This window comes from Venturia canescens, chromosome 4, assembly GCF_019457755.1.
Source record: "Venturia canescens isolate UGA chromosome 4, ASM1945775v1, whole genome shotgun sequence".
Taxonomy (NCBI): Eukaryota; Metazoa; Arthropoda; class Insecta; order Hymenoptera; family Ichneumonidae; genus Venturia; species Venturia canescens.
In genome coordinates, this window is record NC_057424.1 from 10,437,460 (window position 1) to 10,454,696 (window position 17,237).

The 17,237-nt window shown below is 35.1% G+C and overlaps 3 protein-coding genes across 6 annotated transcripts; all 3 read left to right on the forward strand.

The window, feature by feature from the left end:
- The first annotated feature begins 3,760 nt into the window (after positions 1-3,760).
- LOC122410195 (solute carrier family 52, riboflavin transporter, member 3-A-like) lies at positions 3,761-9,435 on the forward strand. 4 transcript variants are annotated; one of them, XM_043418296.1, is made up of 4 exons: positions 3,761-4,237; positions 4,411-4,428; positions 4,516-4,809; positions 5,791-9,435. In XM_043418296.1, exons 3-4 carry the CDS (start codon positions 4,589-4,591, stop codon positions 6,875-6,877), a joined length of 1,308 nt encoding a protein of 435 aa, XP_043274231.1. In that variant the 5' UTR covers positions 3,761-4,237; positions 4,411-4,428; positions 4,516-4,588; the 3' UTR covers positions 6,878-9,435. The 4 variants fall into 4 exon arrangements, with proteins under 4 accessions (XP_043274231.1, XP_043274232.1, XP_043274233.1 ...); XM_043418297.1 differs by having other exon boundaries at positions 3,761-4,152; XM_043418298.1 differs by having other exon boundaries at positions 3,761-4,049.
- Positions 6,911-11,904, forward strand: LOC122410194 (solute carrier family 52, riboflavin transporter, member 3-A-like). The gene is made up of 2 exons (XM_043418294.1): positions 6,911-9,158; positions 9,464-11,904. Exon 2 carries the CDS (start codon positions 9,484-9,486, stop codon positions 10,861-10,863), a length of 1,380 nt encoding a protein of 459 aa, XP_043274229.1. The 5' UTR covers positions 6,911-9,158; positions 9,464-9,483; the 3' UTR covers positions 10,864-11,904.
- Positions 11,905-12,839: 935 nt separating this feature from the next.
- LOC122410196 (F-box/WD repeat-containing protein 9-like) lies at positions 12,840-16,509 on the forward strand. The gene is made up of 7 exons (XM_043418299.1): positions 12,840-13,267; positions 13,704-13,863; positions 14,471-14,613; positions 14,896-15,125; positions 15,263-15,512; positions 15,789-16,064; positions 16,246-16,509. Exons 1-7 carry the CDS (start codon positions 13,184-13,186, stop codon positions 16,315-16,317), a joined length of 1,215 nt encoding a protein of 404 aa, XP_043274234.1. The 5' UTR covers positions 12,840-13,183; the 3' UTR covers positions 16,318-16,509.
- Positions 16,510-17,237: the final 728 nt, after the last annotated feature.

A 17,237-nucleotide genomic window follows, 5' to 3' on the forward strand; every position in this document is an offset into this window, starting at 1 on the left:
ACTTACTCTACATATATGCAGATATATATACTTTGTATAACATTAATGTTTCTCATACCAAAGTTACCTGTAATAACCTATAAACTCGTGTACCTAAATGCGGTAGCTTTGAACTCATGAGTGTGAATAAACGAGTGTGTAAATATATGTACATACGTATGGAACTGACATTTTTCAGGATAATAAAAAAGTAATGAAGCAAGAAAAAATCTTATTGAGATGCTAAGAGGACTCGAGCTGCTGTGACGTGTATAAATTGAACGGTGAGGAGAATTCCCGAATCGCGTGATTTTATCAACGTAGAGTCAAATCAAAACTGATGCGAACGACCCTAACGAGCACGAAATGCGCTGCTAATGAACGACGTTATTCTCGGTTTGCCGAATATTTTATTGCGAATCTTTACTTACATAACAGGGAAGATAAAAACTCGGCGCTCGGACTCGCGAACCTCTTTTTCTTGTAATTAATGCTGTCAACGCTAGTGGCTCAAGTGGCTGGCGCGGTCACGAATAGTACTACAGTACTTCTCATAAAGAACAGCTGTTTCCGGTCGTTAATCCGCGAAAACAGTTCATTTCGATCTTTGATGCCTATCATTTTTGCGTTGTTGAAAATTACAACATTTGTGACTTCCGACGAGGTTTGAACTCGGTTCAATTCTTTCATGTAGTAGTTCCGAAATAGCATGGACTGACAATGAGTTGATTGACGTTGGAGGCATTGTAAAATCTGAAGTAGTGGTATATTAGCGCTTGTTGTAGCGCAAATACGATAATTATCGTTGATTATCGAAAATTGAGTCGTATAATTCGATATATATACTCAGTTTGAAAATATGGTGTCCTGAAAACTGAGCCGTACATATATACATATATATGAGCATGATAAAATATACGATACAGAATATATGTGGCGGTATAGGTGAAAACCGAACTGAAAAACTGTGCTTTTATCATTTTTTCTGATCATTTTTGAATAAGTTATATTTTTTTGTTTTTTTCTTACTGATTATGTATGACTGGAAATAGGGAAATAAGATTCGAAGAACCCATGAAGTGTTATAATTGTCAGCAGGTGATTCAATTGACGTGTCGAAATAATACAAAGGTCCTACATTTGTCTCTATTGTTCGATGAGTTTTAATGGTGATGTAACAAAATGTTTGGAACGACACGCTATGTTTTATCATTTTAAAAATACGACTATGATATTTTTCCTCCACCTGTCCGCCAGCTACCATTGCCATCTTGAAAAAGATGGCGATAACTTTGTGTAAGAAATCGAAAAATAACAAATCCGTCTTCGGAAAAGAAAACCGCCACTCATCGAAAGCTCCGCATCCACAGAAAAAAAAATCACTGTACCATAAATCATATTAAGAAAATCGTAAATGATTACTGTGAGTGGTATATATTTTTGTGGAATATGAAAATATTTACTTATGTGCAACGGATGTGTGAGTCGCTAGATTCATTAAAAATGTAAAAATTCTGTAAATGGCCATTCAAATTTTATCCAATCAATCCATAAGGGTTGAAGACATGCCGAAAAATGTTTATTGTTATTGAATAAATTATAAGTGAATAGTAAAAGGAGAGGTGGAATATTTTTAATCATAACTTTTTTAATTATAACTTCATTACGGGTGCTTTTGAGATCCTTTGGATTAGAGGTTATATTCCATGTGAAAATTAACGAGTTACCTCATGCGAAGACTCGTCGGTCCAAAATGAGATTCAACATTCAACGAGAATAGAATTTCGTTAGAAGTGAAAAGTGAACAAGGATGTGGTTAACGCCGAAAGAAACTACAACGAATCAAGGTTCTTGAAGTTCGGTTCTACACTTCGTTACAAAGAACTTTCTTCGCTCTGTCTCTCTCATTTTCTCTGCTCGCTGACTCGGAGTCTTGAAATGCGTTATAACTCGAAGGAATTCCGTGCCGAGAAGAAATAAATTTCAATACTGTAAAATCGGTGACTGTTTATATGTAATTTATTACCAAACTTTTATGTTGAACCTTGTTTGCTCGTATTGTGTATTTCTCGCATATATTTACATCTCGTTTCCTCCACTCTTTACTTCAGAGTTAGCTACAACTCATCATATCCTATATGTATATATTATTGTGGAAAATATGCAAACATAACCTCTTCGTCGATGTTGTACCATTGAAGCTCGACCGAAAAAATATTACAAAACTTTACAATTCCTTTTGCGGGAACGATTTTTTAGGGTTAGAAATATCGTCCGAATGATGTAGCTGCACGACTGTGCCTCGAGTTTCGAGTTTTGTCTAAAAAAAAGTGAAATCCCTTGCGACTCGCACGCGCTTCATCTTCGAATCGTCATTCACATTCGAAGCGATACAAAACACATCTTTCAGCAGTCTGAGATTTAAAACGAATTTATTACTTTCGAGCTATAAAATATTCCTGTTTTTCATTTTCCGAAAATTTATCGTTAAAATTTTCAAAAGATGTAAACGATTCAAGTATCCTGGAACCCGAATGAATAAGACAGTATTTACATAAAACGAAATAAGGCAAAAAAAGAACTGCCTCAACTGGATTAGGGAAAAAAAGCGTAGTACAACGAAGTCTACACACCGTTGGACGCACGAGCTGGGTCTTCGAATACGAAAATAGGAAGAATAAGAATCCTCATAATTAATATAATTAACAAAATTTAGACAACTTGACACCAATAGTTTGTGAAATGCATAAATCTCTGCAGCGCCGACTCCCTGAAAGGTAAGTGAAATTGTGATATATTCCTCGACTCACTCGACTGGCGAGTAAAAGGGGAAATCGAAATGGGGCGGCGGGCGGGTGGAGCGAGCGAAGAGGATTTTCGCAGACAGGTGTCATCGTTATCGTTACTGTTCATAGTGTTGATGGAACAGTCAATCGCATTTCGATTCGTACCCGTCATAGCCGGAACTGGTAAAGATAAATGAACGTCATCAGAAATGTTTCGTCAAACACGTTATACATGTAGATTTTATGCGAGCGAAAACCGCAGTACGGCTCAATTTTGTAACTAAATTTTATGTTGATTGAAAAGCTCGTTCCGACTCAGTGCGTTTGACCTATTTTTTCCCTTTCAAGCGAGGTTTTTGTGAAAACAATTGTCGTAAATATCATGTTGTTTCATTGTCCTCCGTTGTCGCAGGCTAAAAGAAACGAGCGCCGTGTGTTTGGATATGTATTGCATTCATTATTTATTTATATTTTGCGGCGATTCATGCAAAATAATCAGTTGAAGTTATTTTCCAAAGTGCTCTATGGCTATTCAGGGAGACTCAATTGTATTATCACTATAACTCAATTTCCGTGGACGTTCATTTTTATCATATCGTAATTCATATTTTTTTGCTCGTTTCTAACGTTTTAAAAAGCGAAGCAGACTCAAAGACGCAGCCCTGCCATGTGAGTTATCGCGGATCAACTATATAGGTATTGTAAATGTTAATTTTAGTGGAGGCGGAAAATACAAAATGAATTTTTTGAACGGTTTACCGCGATATTAAAAGCATGATCGTTACAAAACGTCGCAAGGATTTATTCACAATGTATTCTCGAGTTTAAAAACTCAACACTGATATTTTAACCAGTTTTTTTTGTCAAAAATGCAAGAAAAAATAAACACAAGCAGTTTTGCTGCTCAAGTTACAAAAGACACTCAAATCAAGGTCACCACGCTTGCGCAAATATCCGATTATATATTATGACGATTATGGCCACAACGGTTATTAAGTTATATTAACTGTGACTGTGCAAAACTCTCTAGTATATATATGTATCGGTATATTATCGTTCGCGTCTACCATCGAGAGATGAGCCGCTGGTGTTCCGAAGTCATAGTTCGAGCTCCGAAGTGTGCGACATATGTTTGAATTCAAACCTCAAACCGTCTCTGACGCTCCGAGCTCCGACCATTATTGGCAAGGTCGGTGAGACGTGGTTGACGTGTTTTTTTCACAAGTGATTTCTCTGATACCGCGAAAGTCAGAGTCGATTTCGCAAATTCGTCACCTAAATGTGGTAATTGGAAACATACGTTGATGTATTAGCAGTATTAGTGTTAGTGATGCTGGTGATGCTAACGAGTAGATCATCGGTTGACACCATCAAATTTTTTCCAAAAGTGAGCACATAACCTCGCGAAAAACTTCGGAAGGCTGTAAATTGGTACACGTTTCTATCATGTCGTCTGCTGAATTGTCAAAACTGTACGGAAACATTTTAAGAAATATAACAAAAATATCGAGTTTGAAGAATTAGAACTACGAGAAAATATTACTATAAACTTCTGATATTTTGTGTGTCCATCGAAACGAAAATCTAAATTCTCCCGCAGTTACAGATGTTGTATAAAAAAAAACATTTATTTAAAAACCAAAAGGTGATCATATTTTAGATGGTACGTCACAAAAACTCTTGGTTCAATTCCGTATCATCAAAGAATTCTTTCAAGCCGTTCTGTGATGCAGTAAGAAACTCGTTGTAGAGTTTCAGGTACAATTAGCATTTAACCAACGTTGATAGGCAATAAAGGAAGATACCAAAAAAAAGGAGCAAACATGAGCAACACTCTGTCACAGCGATTGAGCAATCGACGATTAATCGTCGATGTACTTGCTCTTATGTTTGGGGTCGGAGCCTGGATTGGTGTTAATGGAATTTATGTACAGTTACCTTTATTAGTCAATACAGCACCCGAAGGATGGGGTTTACCAGCTCATATGGTCATGCTAGTACAGATTGCTAATTTGGGACCCATTTTATACACTCTTTATACAAAGTAAGTATTGTTCGAGGAAAGCAAATACTTAACCTAAAACCCAATAATCTTATTTCTAATGTGCGCTTCACACCGGGTTAATCGTTACTTATATTTGCTTTCAACCATGAACTTTTTCTCATATGCCGTAATGAAGTTTAATCAAATATCGTTCCTGATGATAGTAAATAGTGGACGATGAAGTGACATTTTGTGAATTCTCAATAGCGAAACAGTTCAAGATGAGAAAGTCTTAGTAAATCGGTTTGGAAATAGAGTTTATATTTTTTTTGTAGGAAAATTAATTATTATCTAATAGAATCTAATAGAATAATTTTGTAACATTGGGATGATAATAAATACAGATTAGTAGGATTAGCTTTCATATTAATTCATGAATATTGGAAGCTTGCGTAAAATATTCAACAGTACAATAAAGGGTGTTGCGAATCTGTTGACAATGAAGTTTTTCAAAAGATATCAAAATTATTGTCTTCCCACATGAATTTCTCTGCTCATATGTAAGTGAGAATTTTTCTTTTTAGAAAATTTCAAATGTTACCACTGCTTTTAAATCAAATGTTGATTTATTTCACATACATAGTTGTAATAAATTTTTTATTCGATTTTGAGATTCTCTGTAAGAAGCAAACCAGAAAGTATGAGTCTGTTTTCATTTCATGTACTTTTCTAACCAGTGAACTTTTCACATAATTTTAAATGATAATAAAGAGCATCAATGTGTAAAATGACTGACCATTGAATTTGGCTCGATCATCATTTGCTAATGTGCTCAGAAAGTTTTTGAGTCCATTTTCCCATCCCTAAAAAATGATTAGTTTGCATTATTTAACACCCATTTTCACAGAATCTTGCATAGTTATTGGTAAAGTGAAAACCCTAAAAAAAAATATTCATTTCCAGATGATTTTGTATTGAATGATTATAATTGTTCTTGTGAGATCGATACTCATTCTTGAATAACATTTTTAATTTTTCCAGGTACACATCATGGGTCAGAGATCATTACATAATATATGCTCTACTGGGCATGGCATCAGCGGCAATATTTGCAATGGCGTTTACTTACGACAAGACATCTGTGGTATTCGGAGCTGAGCATTCAACAGCATTGCTCGGTTTGATGTTTCTAACGGCGGTGGTGGGATGCACGTCGTCAGTGTTATTCATGCCATACATGAGAAATTACCGAGAAATATATTTGGTAACGTATTTGGTTGGAGAAGGACTTAGTGGATTCGTGCCGAGTGTAGCAGCGCTTGTACAAGGAGTTGGCGGCAATCCGGAATGTGTGAACACTACGAAACCAGACGCGGAGATTCGAAGTTATATGACAGTTTATCCACAGCCGCGTTTTTCCATCGAGATATTTTTTACTCTCGTCGGTACATTGTTGTTTTTAAGTTTTCTCGCGTTCATTGGCTTGAACAAGCTCGCGGTCGCGCGGGGCGAGAGAGTCAAACAACCGGGAAGCACTGAAACTTTGCCGACCGAAATGAACGCGCCACCCAGTTACAAAACTACCGCTGGTTGGACGATGTCAAAACCTTTGTACAATTATCTCTTGTGCATGATGGGCGTCATTTGTTTTCTGGGCCACAGCACCTTGCCCAGCATTCAATCTTATTCGTGTTTACCTTACGGTAACGTCGCCTATCATCTCACAGTCACTTTGGCCTCTATGGCAAATCCTCTAGCCATGTGCTTAGGCTTTGTCCTCAAAGATCCAAAGTCTCCAAACTTTCTCACTTGGCTCACAGGCGCTATTCTCATATTATCGAGCTTCGTACTTTATCTCGCTGTGCAATCTCCGACACCACCTTTCCAAGGCTCCTGGATCGGTGAATTTCTCGTTGTCATTTCATGGGTCTTGGTCAATGGTCTTATAGGCTTTGTCAAAATGGGCATTACCACGCTTTTCCGACCGGATCCTGGCCGAGGACTCTATTACATTGGCGTTGCCACTCAGGTTGGCTCTCTCGCAGGTGCTATCATGATTTTCGTCCTTGTCAATCATGCTGGAACTTTTAAATCTTACGAACCCTGCTCAGCACTCATGGCACACTGAACGAACTTCTTCCAGCGCCCGGGGAATTAAATATTCAATTTTTGAGATGGCAAAGAGTATCTCTATTTTTCATTCGATATGCTTACTTCGTTTGAACAATGAATTATGGAGAACTGAGGAACACTAAAAATTGTAATTTTCTTCATACTTACGGAAATTCATTTAGTCTGGTCAGGACGAATGAAAATTTAGTACAAATTTCAATCTGCATTAGTACAGGGTGCCTCATCACTATTAAATACGAACAAACAATAGCGGTTGGGATAAGCATTCTTTCATGAGCATAAAACGTCTCTTTATAAAACAATTCTGCAGACAGAAATTCATAACATTGAATAAATGAAGACGATTAAGTTTGTTATAATGACAGAAAGAAGAAATCAAGTCTGTGAATAATTTTCATTCGAAACTTTCAATTCGCAAGATTTTTTTTGCTAATGCAACCAACCACCCCGTACTAATCGGTTTAGGAAAAAAATTATGTAAAAGACAATTGTTCCTATTTGGACATTCCCTGCGAATTATCGATTCTGGGAACGCTCAATTTATCCGCGACATGCCTACGGCTTGAAATACTTATTTCTTAAATGGAGTTATTAATATTTATCGGTCAAGAACTCTTCAGGGTATCGAGTCTTCAAAAGGCAGAATAATTTGTTAATTGTCATCAACTTTTTATTGCGATTTCTCGTCTAGACGTGGCACGCTTTATCGCGACTCCACTCGTCAATCTTCTGCAAGTGTAAATATTGAAAATATAATTGTATCGTTTGAAAATAAATCATAAATAAGTTCGATTCTTTGGGCAAAAATCGGGCGCAATCACGAGAAAAACTCGATCAAGTGTTTCAATAGGAACCAACTAATCGCGTTCAAGGCAATGTTATTTGCTGCAGTGTTTTAGCTTCAATCATATTAAGTGGGATCAATTGATTGATTTAAGGTTGCTCCGTACAGTCTCATTGGGTGTGATCATGTACTTATACAAAACTCAATAGCAATCAGGGGACATATTCATAAATTTATATTCTTTTCAATTATCATTTCGTATTAGCGAATATTTATTTATTTTTAAATTATACTTTTTTTCAATGTTTTAAATACCAATTTCGTGCAAAAAATATTTGTTTTTTTGTTGTTTTCAAAAATTATCTTATATATTTACTATTTATTTGACTAAAATGGCATTTTTGGTAAAATGGTAAAATTCGTTTGGCTACAAAATCTGCTCCCAGATTTATAAACATTGAAGTATGCTTTACGCTGCTCTTCATTTGAAAAAAGCATTCAAACTGACACTGTTTCGAATTTATTCACATACTGAAACTCTTAGTCTCTATAAATTAAAAAATCGTCCAATTTCAGTTGGGGAACGAACTCAAAATTTCTGGAATGAAATTTTATAAATAGTCTTGGGGGTTTTCAGGCTTGTACATACTTAATTCCACCACGAAAGCTTCTGAACTGATCTACATTTTATCAACTTGTACGATAAAAATCATTCTATAAAAAAATATTCGTTTTTGATCACCAAATTTTCTCGGATTAAAATGATACAATTATTATATGATGTTTCGCTGTATCTTAGTTTTGTGTAGAAAATTCTAACAACTAATGAAGAACCGTTTATCAGTTCGTTTTTTTCCATCACTAGAAGCTTTTGGTTTTATGGTCTCATGTGTCATGATATGATGACACTTGTCTATTTCCTTATCTCTACCTTTTCAAACGAGCATCGAATGACTAGATATTGAATAAATTCAATGAAATGTTTACCCTTGCAACATTCATCCTTATCTCTGATAATTTTCAATTGTGAAAAAGAACGGAATTTATTTCGAACGAGTAATGGACAAAGAAAAGCAAATTGTGAGAAGAACTTTTCTTACAACTTTAAGTTCATTCCTCCGTATGTTTTAATATTAATCTACACGAAAACAACACCCAAAAAACGTATGTTAAACAGTGTCGCACTAAATTGAACGACATGCATGATATCTCAAAGAATATGCGCGCATATTATTGCGGGAAAAAAGTTAATTACAAAATTACACAATGCTCGTTTCACGGTGACTAAAATAAAATAAAATCCCAATCGCGCTTTCACTACGAGTTTGAAGTTTGGGCGTGAATCTGTGAATACGTGTGGTGGAGTCGGTGGAGTCCTCGTCGCGTGATCGTTAAAATTTTTTGTTAATGATCTTTCGCGTGAGCATAAAATACGTCATTGAACTTATAGGTTGAGTTGTGAAAAATAAGTGACTGAAGAAAAGCGACGCGGGTAAACACTTGAAAATACGTTTATTGTATAAATTAGGAATTATAACCTTCAAAATATTGTAAAATAATCGTGTCTATTATCATCACCAGTTGGTATTCATGATAAAACGTTGATTAAGTTATGATGTATGAAAATGTGTATTAGTTGAATCCGCTACTTCTTTATTTTTGGGACTTAAGTTGAAACTGAAATCGAAGATCATTGAAGATCATAAGAAGTTAGCATTCGTAATGCAATAATACAGTTTTTGTAGGAATAAATAACGCTTTCATCATCACCATCAGTGTAAACAAATTTTTGCTCAGGGACGAGAGGATACGTCATCATGAAAGTAAGCATTAGAACGTACGTGACGAATGGACAAAAGTATTTGTTGTCCTATCCTTTCGTGGTCCATTCATTGGTTGTCGTCTTTGGATTATCTGCATGGATCGGTGTCAATGGAATCTTCGTACAGCTACCTTTGTTAGTACTTTCTGCGCCAGAGAAATGGGACCTGGCAGCTTATGTGGTGGTAATAATACAAGCAGCAAACATAGGCCCGATAGTTTACACAATAGCGAAAAAATGCTGTAATCTGGTCAATGAAGCAATCTGTATTTCTGTGTTACTATTCATGGGAACTTTGGCCATGGGTTTTCTAGCATTTTATTACAACCAAACACTTCACATAGGCAACTCGAGGTACAGTGTAGCTATGTTCATTTGTGTTTTCCTAACGGCTCTAGTTGGTTGCACTAGCTCCGTCCTATTTATGCCCTATCTTCGTAACAGCAATGAAAAATATTTAGTCTCTTATTTCATAGGAGAAGGTCTCAGCGGCGTTGTGCCCAGTGTAATAGCACTATTTCAAGGTGTTGGTGGCAATGCTGAATGTAGGGATTACAAAAATGGTACTGTGGTAGAAATAACTGCAGATCCTAGATTTCCACCTAAGGATTACTTCATTATTCTCTTTGTAATTCTCCTCACATCATTCTGTACCTTTGGACTACTACGGTACCTCCCTTCTATCAAAAAAGAAGTGACAAAACCTGTCGATACTAATGAACTTGAAAGGCAAGAAAAAATAGAAGGCCAATGCAATTTTAGCATGGAATTTAAAGATTCAAATTTTCCTGACAATGTAAGGATAAAATCATCCTCAATTGTACAGTCATCCGGCTGTGTAGATAAAGAAGAAATGAATCTGTGTCGTACAATTTATTTACACGTTCTTCTTAGTTTCATTTGTTTTTTAGGCAATGGCTTTTTGCCCGGTATACAAACTTACTCTTGTTTACCATACGGTAACGTAGCATTCCATTTGACAGTGACCTTAGCCAATATCGCCAATCCTGTAGCTTGTCTATTTTCACTATTTTACGATTCGGTCCAAATGAAAATCTTAGATTTATTGTCCGTTGTTGGGATGCTAGCTACTGCTTATGCTATATATTCAGCAGCTGCCTCACCAACTCCACCCCTTCAAAATTCAGTTATAGGTGTTGCTATCATCGTCTCTGTTTGGATCATCTTAACTGGCATTATATCTTATTTGAAATTATCTATAACTTCGAAAATACGACAAAAACTTGGCCCAAAGGCACTCATTGATGCTGGAATTGTCATGCAATCTGGTTCAGCCTGCGGTGCTGTTCTTTCTTTCGTACTCATTAGTTTTACCACCTCCTTTCAACAACACAGATCATGTATACTGCTGTGATATTTAAACTTTCAGTATTTCGAGGGTGACTGCAGTGAATTATTTTTGGATCTTGACACCAAGTTTTTGCTTTTGCATCAGAAACTTTGTAAAGTTGTTTCAGTATCTAATCGTTCTATCAAAATCAATAATCGGTATAAATATTCTCCAAGTAATCTACGCCTTCTAAAACTTTTGAAGTTTGAACAATGGAAAAAAATAGTTCACTACAGCCTACTCTCAATCCGCGATTGCAAGCGGCAATGTGCGAATGAATTTCAAGCGCATACTGAGCAACGAATTATTTTAATTTTGAGTAATTGTTCATATTGATCATTGGGAGAACACAAGAAGCTTGACAGCCTATCACTTGAAGACTTGATTTAGCATTGCATTTCGAAAGTCCAGCTTTGTTGAGTCCAATAATCAATATCACTTGTCTGTTTTTTTAAATTGTTTAAAAAGAAGTCGAAACTTTGAACGTTGATCGTTCCCTGACTACGAAAAAATAGCATAAATTATTTTGTTATCAAAATTTTTCAAACATCATAGGTAGAAAAAAATGATAAATTTATTATAACAAAGAATGAATATACATACAGCTTTAAATTTGTATACTTGAGGTGAATACTGAAACATTTTTCACTCATTTCTGTCAGTAAAATCGAAAATATGACGATCTTCGTTTCAATTGGGTTTATGTGCAATTTGAGTGTATTGCGAATGATTGAAGATATTAAACAAATAGTGTTGGACTCCTGTATGTACATTGCGATGCTGAACTTACCGAATGAAAAATAATTTATTACAAAAATTATCAGTAGCAATCACAATTATAAATATGACAAATAATGAAAAGAACAATTTTATATATATCAAAATGGTAGAATAAATATGGGTTAACAAATAATTAGTGGGCCTTGTGGAAAAAATGTAGCAACCGATGAGGGTTTTAGTTTGATAAGTAATGCCTGTGAGGCGTGTAAAATGTTGTTATTGAGGATAATCGAATTTGTAATCGATTTTTGCAAATAAAATTTATTACATTCGTTACAGAAAAAATCATATCTTAAATTTTTTTTGCTTATAATTTCGAATATCATTTCATTATTGTGCAAGAATATCAAAACTCAAAGTTTATGAACTGCATCAAAATATTAATGAAAAATGTTGAGTTATTGTTGTTGTCAATAAAGAGAATTTTTTTTAATCTAATTTTTTCAAATCTAAATTTTATTTCAAATAATCTGTCAAAATTGACAAACTTCTTTACTGCTCTTGATTACTGATATAAAAATAGATGAGATAACGAAAGAAAATATCTTTTCGACAAAAATAGCATCGATCAATTCTAAAACCTAATATTTTTAGGTTACAATAGCAAACAATCGAGGTGTTTTCAAAAATTTTCAATTTTCAATCAGGTCTTTTCGCAAAAAGTGCACTTGAGCACAAAGTTATTTTTTACTTTTTAAAACGTTTTAACGTGGATCATAATAAAATATTGTGATATAGCATTCGAAAAAGTTATTCAAAATTCATATATATTTACATTTATAAAATTATAAAACATTTGCAAAATACAGCATGACATCATAACTTGAATATAGCAGATATTACAATAGTAATAAACATCGAGCAACAAGGAAAGTTCATTTTCATGCACTTAAACACTTTCGAAAAATAATAATTATCGTGAAAATGATGAGTTAATTCAACAATGCGATCATATAGGCTTTTCAATTCTATATCCATCTCAGCGTTTTGATTGAGAAAAGTAGTTGCAACGAAGCAGGTCACAAAATTTTAATCCTTATTCAGTAGGATAAATGAAATGATTTGTAACGGCCTGTAAAATTTTTATAAAATTCTTCTGAAAGATATATTCAGTTATACTTTATCGTGAACGGAAAAAATTATATCTCCCTCCCTCCTTCGTGACTCCTTTATTTCGTTGCCCTCAATAAGCCGCCGGCCCTGCTTGAGACGCACGACACGAAGTACACAGCACAGCACACCACGACACACCACGAGCCACGAACAACGAGCGACAATACTACAGTGAGTGTGAAAGACAACAAATCTCGGTCAATTTTTATTTTTCCGACGATATGGGTTGAGGCATTGTGCGATGTTGTATATACGTTTAGCTTATCGAAAGTTTGGAACATCAAGTGTATTTTAAGTCTCGTGCTCTATCGAAGTGTCATTGAAAAACGTTGGAAAATATAACGTTGAATTTATACGGAGGATTTACAAGCGAAGGTAAAAAAACGTTCTGTACTGTCGAATGACAAGGGACACGAAACATAAATAACCTTGAGAACGGAACTAAATCGAGATGTCTATGGAAAATTCTAACGTTTTTTCCAACCGACTTTATTCAGACAGTTCGGCTATCACATTTTTGGATCTTCCAGTTGAGGTTCGTACTTGGAAAATCAATAGTTTTCTTTTTCAGAAACAATTGCAAACGTTTCTATCATTCGCATAGACCGCCATTTCATTGTAATCAATGTCAAAACGAAACTTCAGTCAGCTGTTGGCAGCCATCTTTAAATTACTAACTTGCTTTCACCGTCAGTTCGTTGCTCTCGCATTAAAAAGTTTTCTATGAAAAGCAGTCCATTAAAACTCGTAAAAAACAAACGGAATTGAACGACTGTAACGATAATTTTTTTGGTCCAAATTTTTTAAATCCTAGTTCTTGATACTAACGTATGCAAATTCTTAATTGTTTATTCTCTTATTGTCTTAATAAAATTGTTTTCCAAAATATGAAACACAATCAGATAGTTTCTATCTGCTATAGTTGCTGAGAATTAATAAACTTATGCTTGTTTTTTTTATCATTTTTCAAGGTATTCCTACACATATGTTCGTTCTTGGACACTAAGACTCTTTTACATGGTCTCAGCTGCACCTGTAAACAGTTTTATGAGATACTGAACGATGACTCATTGTGGAAAGTGAGGATTGGCCAAATTTGGCAAAACGTTCGGTATCCAGTCTTTCCACCTGGTTAGCTCAAATTCGTAGCACACTTGCGCTCGTGCTTCTGCACAAACAATAATTCAGTAAATACATCATAAAAATTCCATGCTAATATTAATTGATCCTCTGAAAATAATTGAGGATGAATGGGTTCTCAAAAAAACCATACCTCTTCCTCACATAGCGCAGTAATTTTTTATCTGATAGAACTCTTTTGACACCAAATTTTCAAAATTTTTTTGGAACCTTTAATTACTGTGATATTAATTTTTCAATACTTTAACTTTTAATACAGAGAATTTAGATTTTTTGAGGTACCATTCATATTTCTCATCGCACTGACAAAATGAATTCGAAATGTTTCATTGGTTCAAGACTCAGAAAATTTCGTTTTGAAACGGTAAAACTTTTCAAAAATTCTTAGAAGAATATGTCCATCCCGATGCACGCTTGTTTGAATCTAAAATCCTTTTCTGACGTAATGTGAAATAAGTAAAAAATAATGAAAGCAACAAAAAGTTCAAGCTTTTAAAAAATCCTTGCATATTCCTTCTGCCTTTTTAATACGCCTTTTTGCATTTTTTATCTGAAAATGGATGCTCGTGTATTAATCGATCTCATGCTCATTTTTCAGACGAAGAAGATGATTCATTCTGGAAACAGTCCTGTGTTAGAATTGAGAATCATGTTTCCTTCTGGAAAAATAAACAAGGGGTTCGAGAGATTAGCCTGGCAGAAGGTCACTTTACTACCGTTGATACGCTTATGCTCATAGAGGTATGTATTTGGCATAAAAAATCCTCATTTTCCCTTTTTTTTCATTCATTAAAGAAAAGGAATATTGATTAAAAAACCAATTTTATTAAAGGCCTTTTCAAGATTCAAGGGTCTTCCGCATGGACGTGGAGTTTTTTCTCATGTTTGCAAGATGTGATTGATTCCTGCAATTCGCTTATAATTCTTATTCTTACAGTGCAACGGTGAAATAAGAATTGATCTGGAAGAGAATTTTTTCCACCTCTCCAAGGCCCCGATTGAATGTGCAAATATCTGTTACAGAAAGGACAATACCTCATATCAGGTGGAAGAGATCGTACCTTATGTTGCTGGGATTTGTGTTCAGGATGGAATACGAATACGCAATACGAAACGAACCAAATGTCACACGACGGATGGATATGGGATTTGACAGCTGTGGATAAAACATTTTACAGTTGTAGTTGGGACAAATCGGTCAAATCGTGGCATATAAATAATCTCCACCTCATGCCAATTAGAAAATTTGAGATGTACATTCAATCAAGTTTGTTATTCTATTCAATTTTGAATTTCTTTGTTAGTCGTAAAACAGTTGTCAACTAATTATTCGTTGCTCGATTCGATTCGAGCTTTAGGTACTCAAAATTATTTATTTTTTTTGTTACAGGGACGTTGCTGGTGCGTTATTGTGCATCACTTCCTATCCTGGAGTTAACCTGTTGGCAACAGGTTCGCAATGCCGAAGTGTGATATTATTCGATCCTCGTGTTGGCACCGAATCAGCCTTTCGATATCGATCTCACAAAGGAGCCGTTCTCAAGGTCGCCATGAACGAAAATTATGTACTCTCTGCTAGTGAAGACAAAACTGTCAGTGTTTGGGATCAACGAGCTGCTAAAACCCTGACGACCATCGAGGTGATCATCAATCGTTTCATTGACCCATTTTTTTTTCAATATTTGACTTAGTCAAAAGATGCTCCAATTCAATATTCATTTTTGATGAAATTGTCGTTAAAGATTCTAAAGTATTTTGGGACTAAAGTACTGCTAAGAGACTCGCGTTATTATTGTTGAATTATTTAATGGAGAATAGATTTTCTAACCATTAGAGAACAAAAAAGTTGCTAATTGTACAACTGAGCTTTGTATTATTTGAACACTTTCTACTATTTCTAACTTTTCATTCTGCAGATTGCTAAAGATGCTTTTCCAATGAGCATGGCAATGGACAAGAGAGCAGTCTATGTTGGCGACAATAGCGGACGATTGCATATCCTTGATTCTCGGAATAGGTTTGAAATGGTTAAATCTTATGATACTGGTCATACGAAGGGAATCAACTGTTTGTGCGCGACTCCTGGTGGTTTAATCACCGGTTCACTTGATAAAACTGTGAGATTCCTCAGCCCAACCGATCCTCCGCAACTGATCACCAGATTGAGTGGTTCTGTCGGCGAAATAGCTGGGGTAAATTTTCATTCATTTTTTCTATTAAGATAATCTATAAGTTACTAACGCTCTTACTCAAACATGTTTTAGTTTGCACTGTTCGAATAAAATTGCAACATTTCCAAGACCCTTTTTCATCCTCCATGTTTATTCACAACTTTGTTACGAGGAGTGAAAAAATATGTTTTTCATTTTACAGATGGATTACCAAAACGGTGTACTTGCTATATGCGGGTCTTACATTCAAGTCTGGCGACCAAGGATTGATTAAGGTTTAAAACAATTTGACGTGTGTTAACTTAATAATGATATTAATATGTGTATCGATATAATCGAACAGTTCAATGCATCTCCCAAACTAATTTCCTCGATCAAACAGTTCAATGCATCTCAAAACTCATTTTTTTTACATACATGTAGAATTTAAGCAAATGATTTAATAAAGGCTTTCTTAACAAAATTATTCATTGATTTTCATTCATACAAGGAGAACAATTCCATAAATCTTTGAACATTAAAAGCACAGAATCATAACATTTGCATAGAATTATATTTCTTTTGATTCTCAAAAACTTTTCAGGACTTTGCTTTTATTTCGTACGAATATCGTTCATCTCTGACACACAAAGAACATTTTTATGTAATAATATTAGTCAAATTTATTTGAAATCGATTGGAGAATAATTTTCAAAAGAATATTCAAAAATGTTTTCACAGACGATGAAAAAATCAGTGAATTTTCAAAAAATCTCTTGAATTTCTATATAATTACAATTATCAAGATAAAATCTCTTTTGAAAATATCCTTGAAAGGAACATTTTTCGAGAGTCTTTAAAACAGCCGATGGACACGTGATGGCCAAATGACAGGGCTCTTCATTTTTCTGTCTCGCGGAGTACGCGGGTTTCAAGGGTTTTTCTTGGGAAAAATCCTTGGAATAGACCGAAGGGGTGATCTCATAAAAAAACGAGGCCCTCGAGTGGACTCGGGCCTCTGGGGTCAGAGGATACGAGCGAAGACGAAAAACGGGCAGTCTTGCTTCACCGGACAAACCCTCGGGACCTTCCAACTTATTTTACTGATCAGAGTCTACTATCGTTTTGCTTCAAATCATATCTATCTTTGTATTTTCTCATTTACTAATAGAAGAGTGTACTGTTCGTAGACCGGATATATTTTCTTTTACCGTT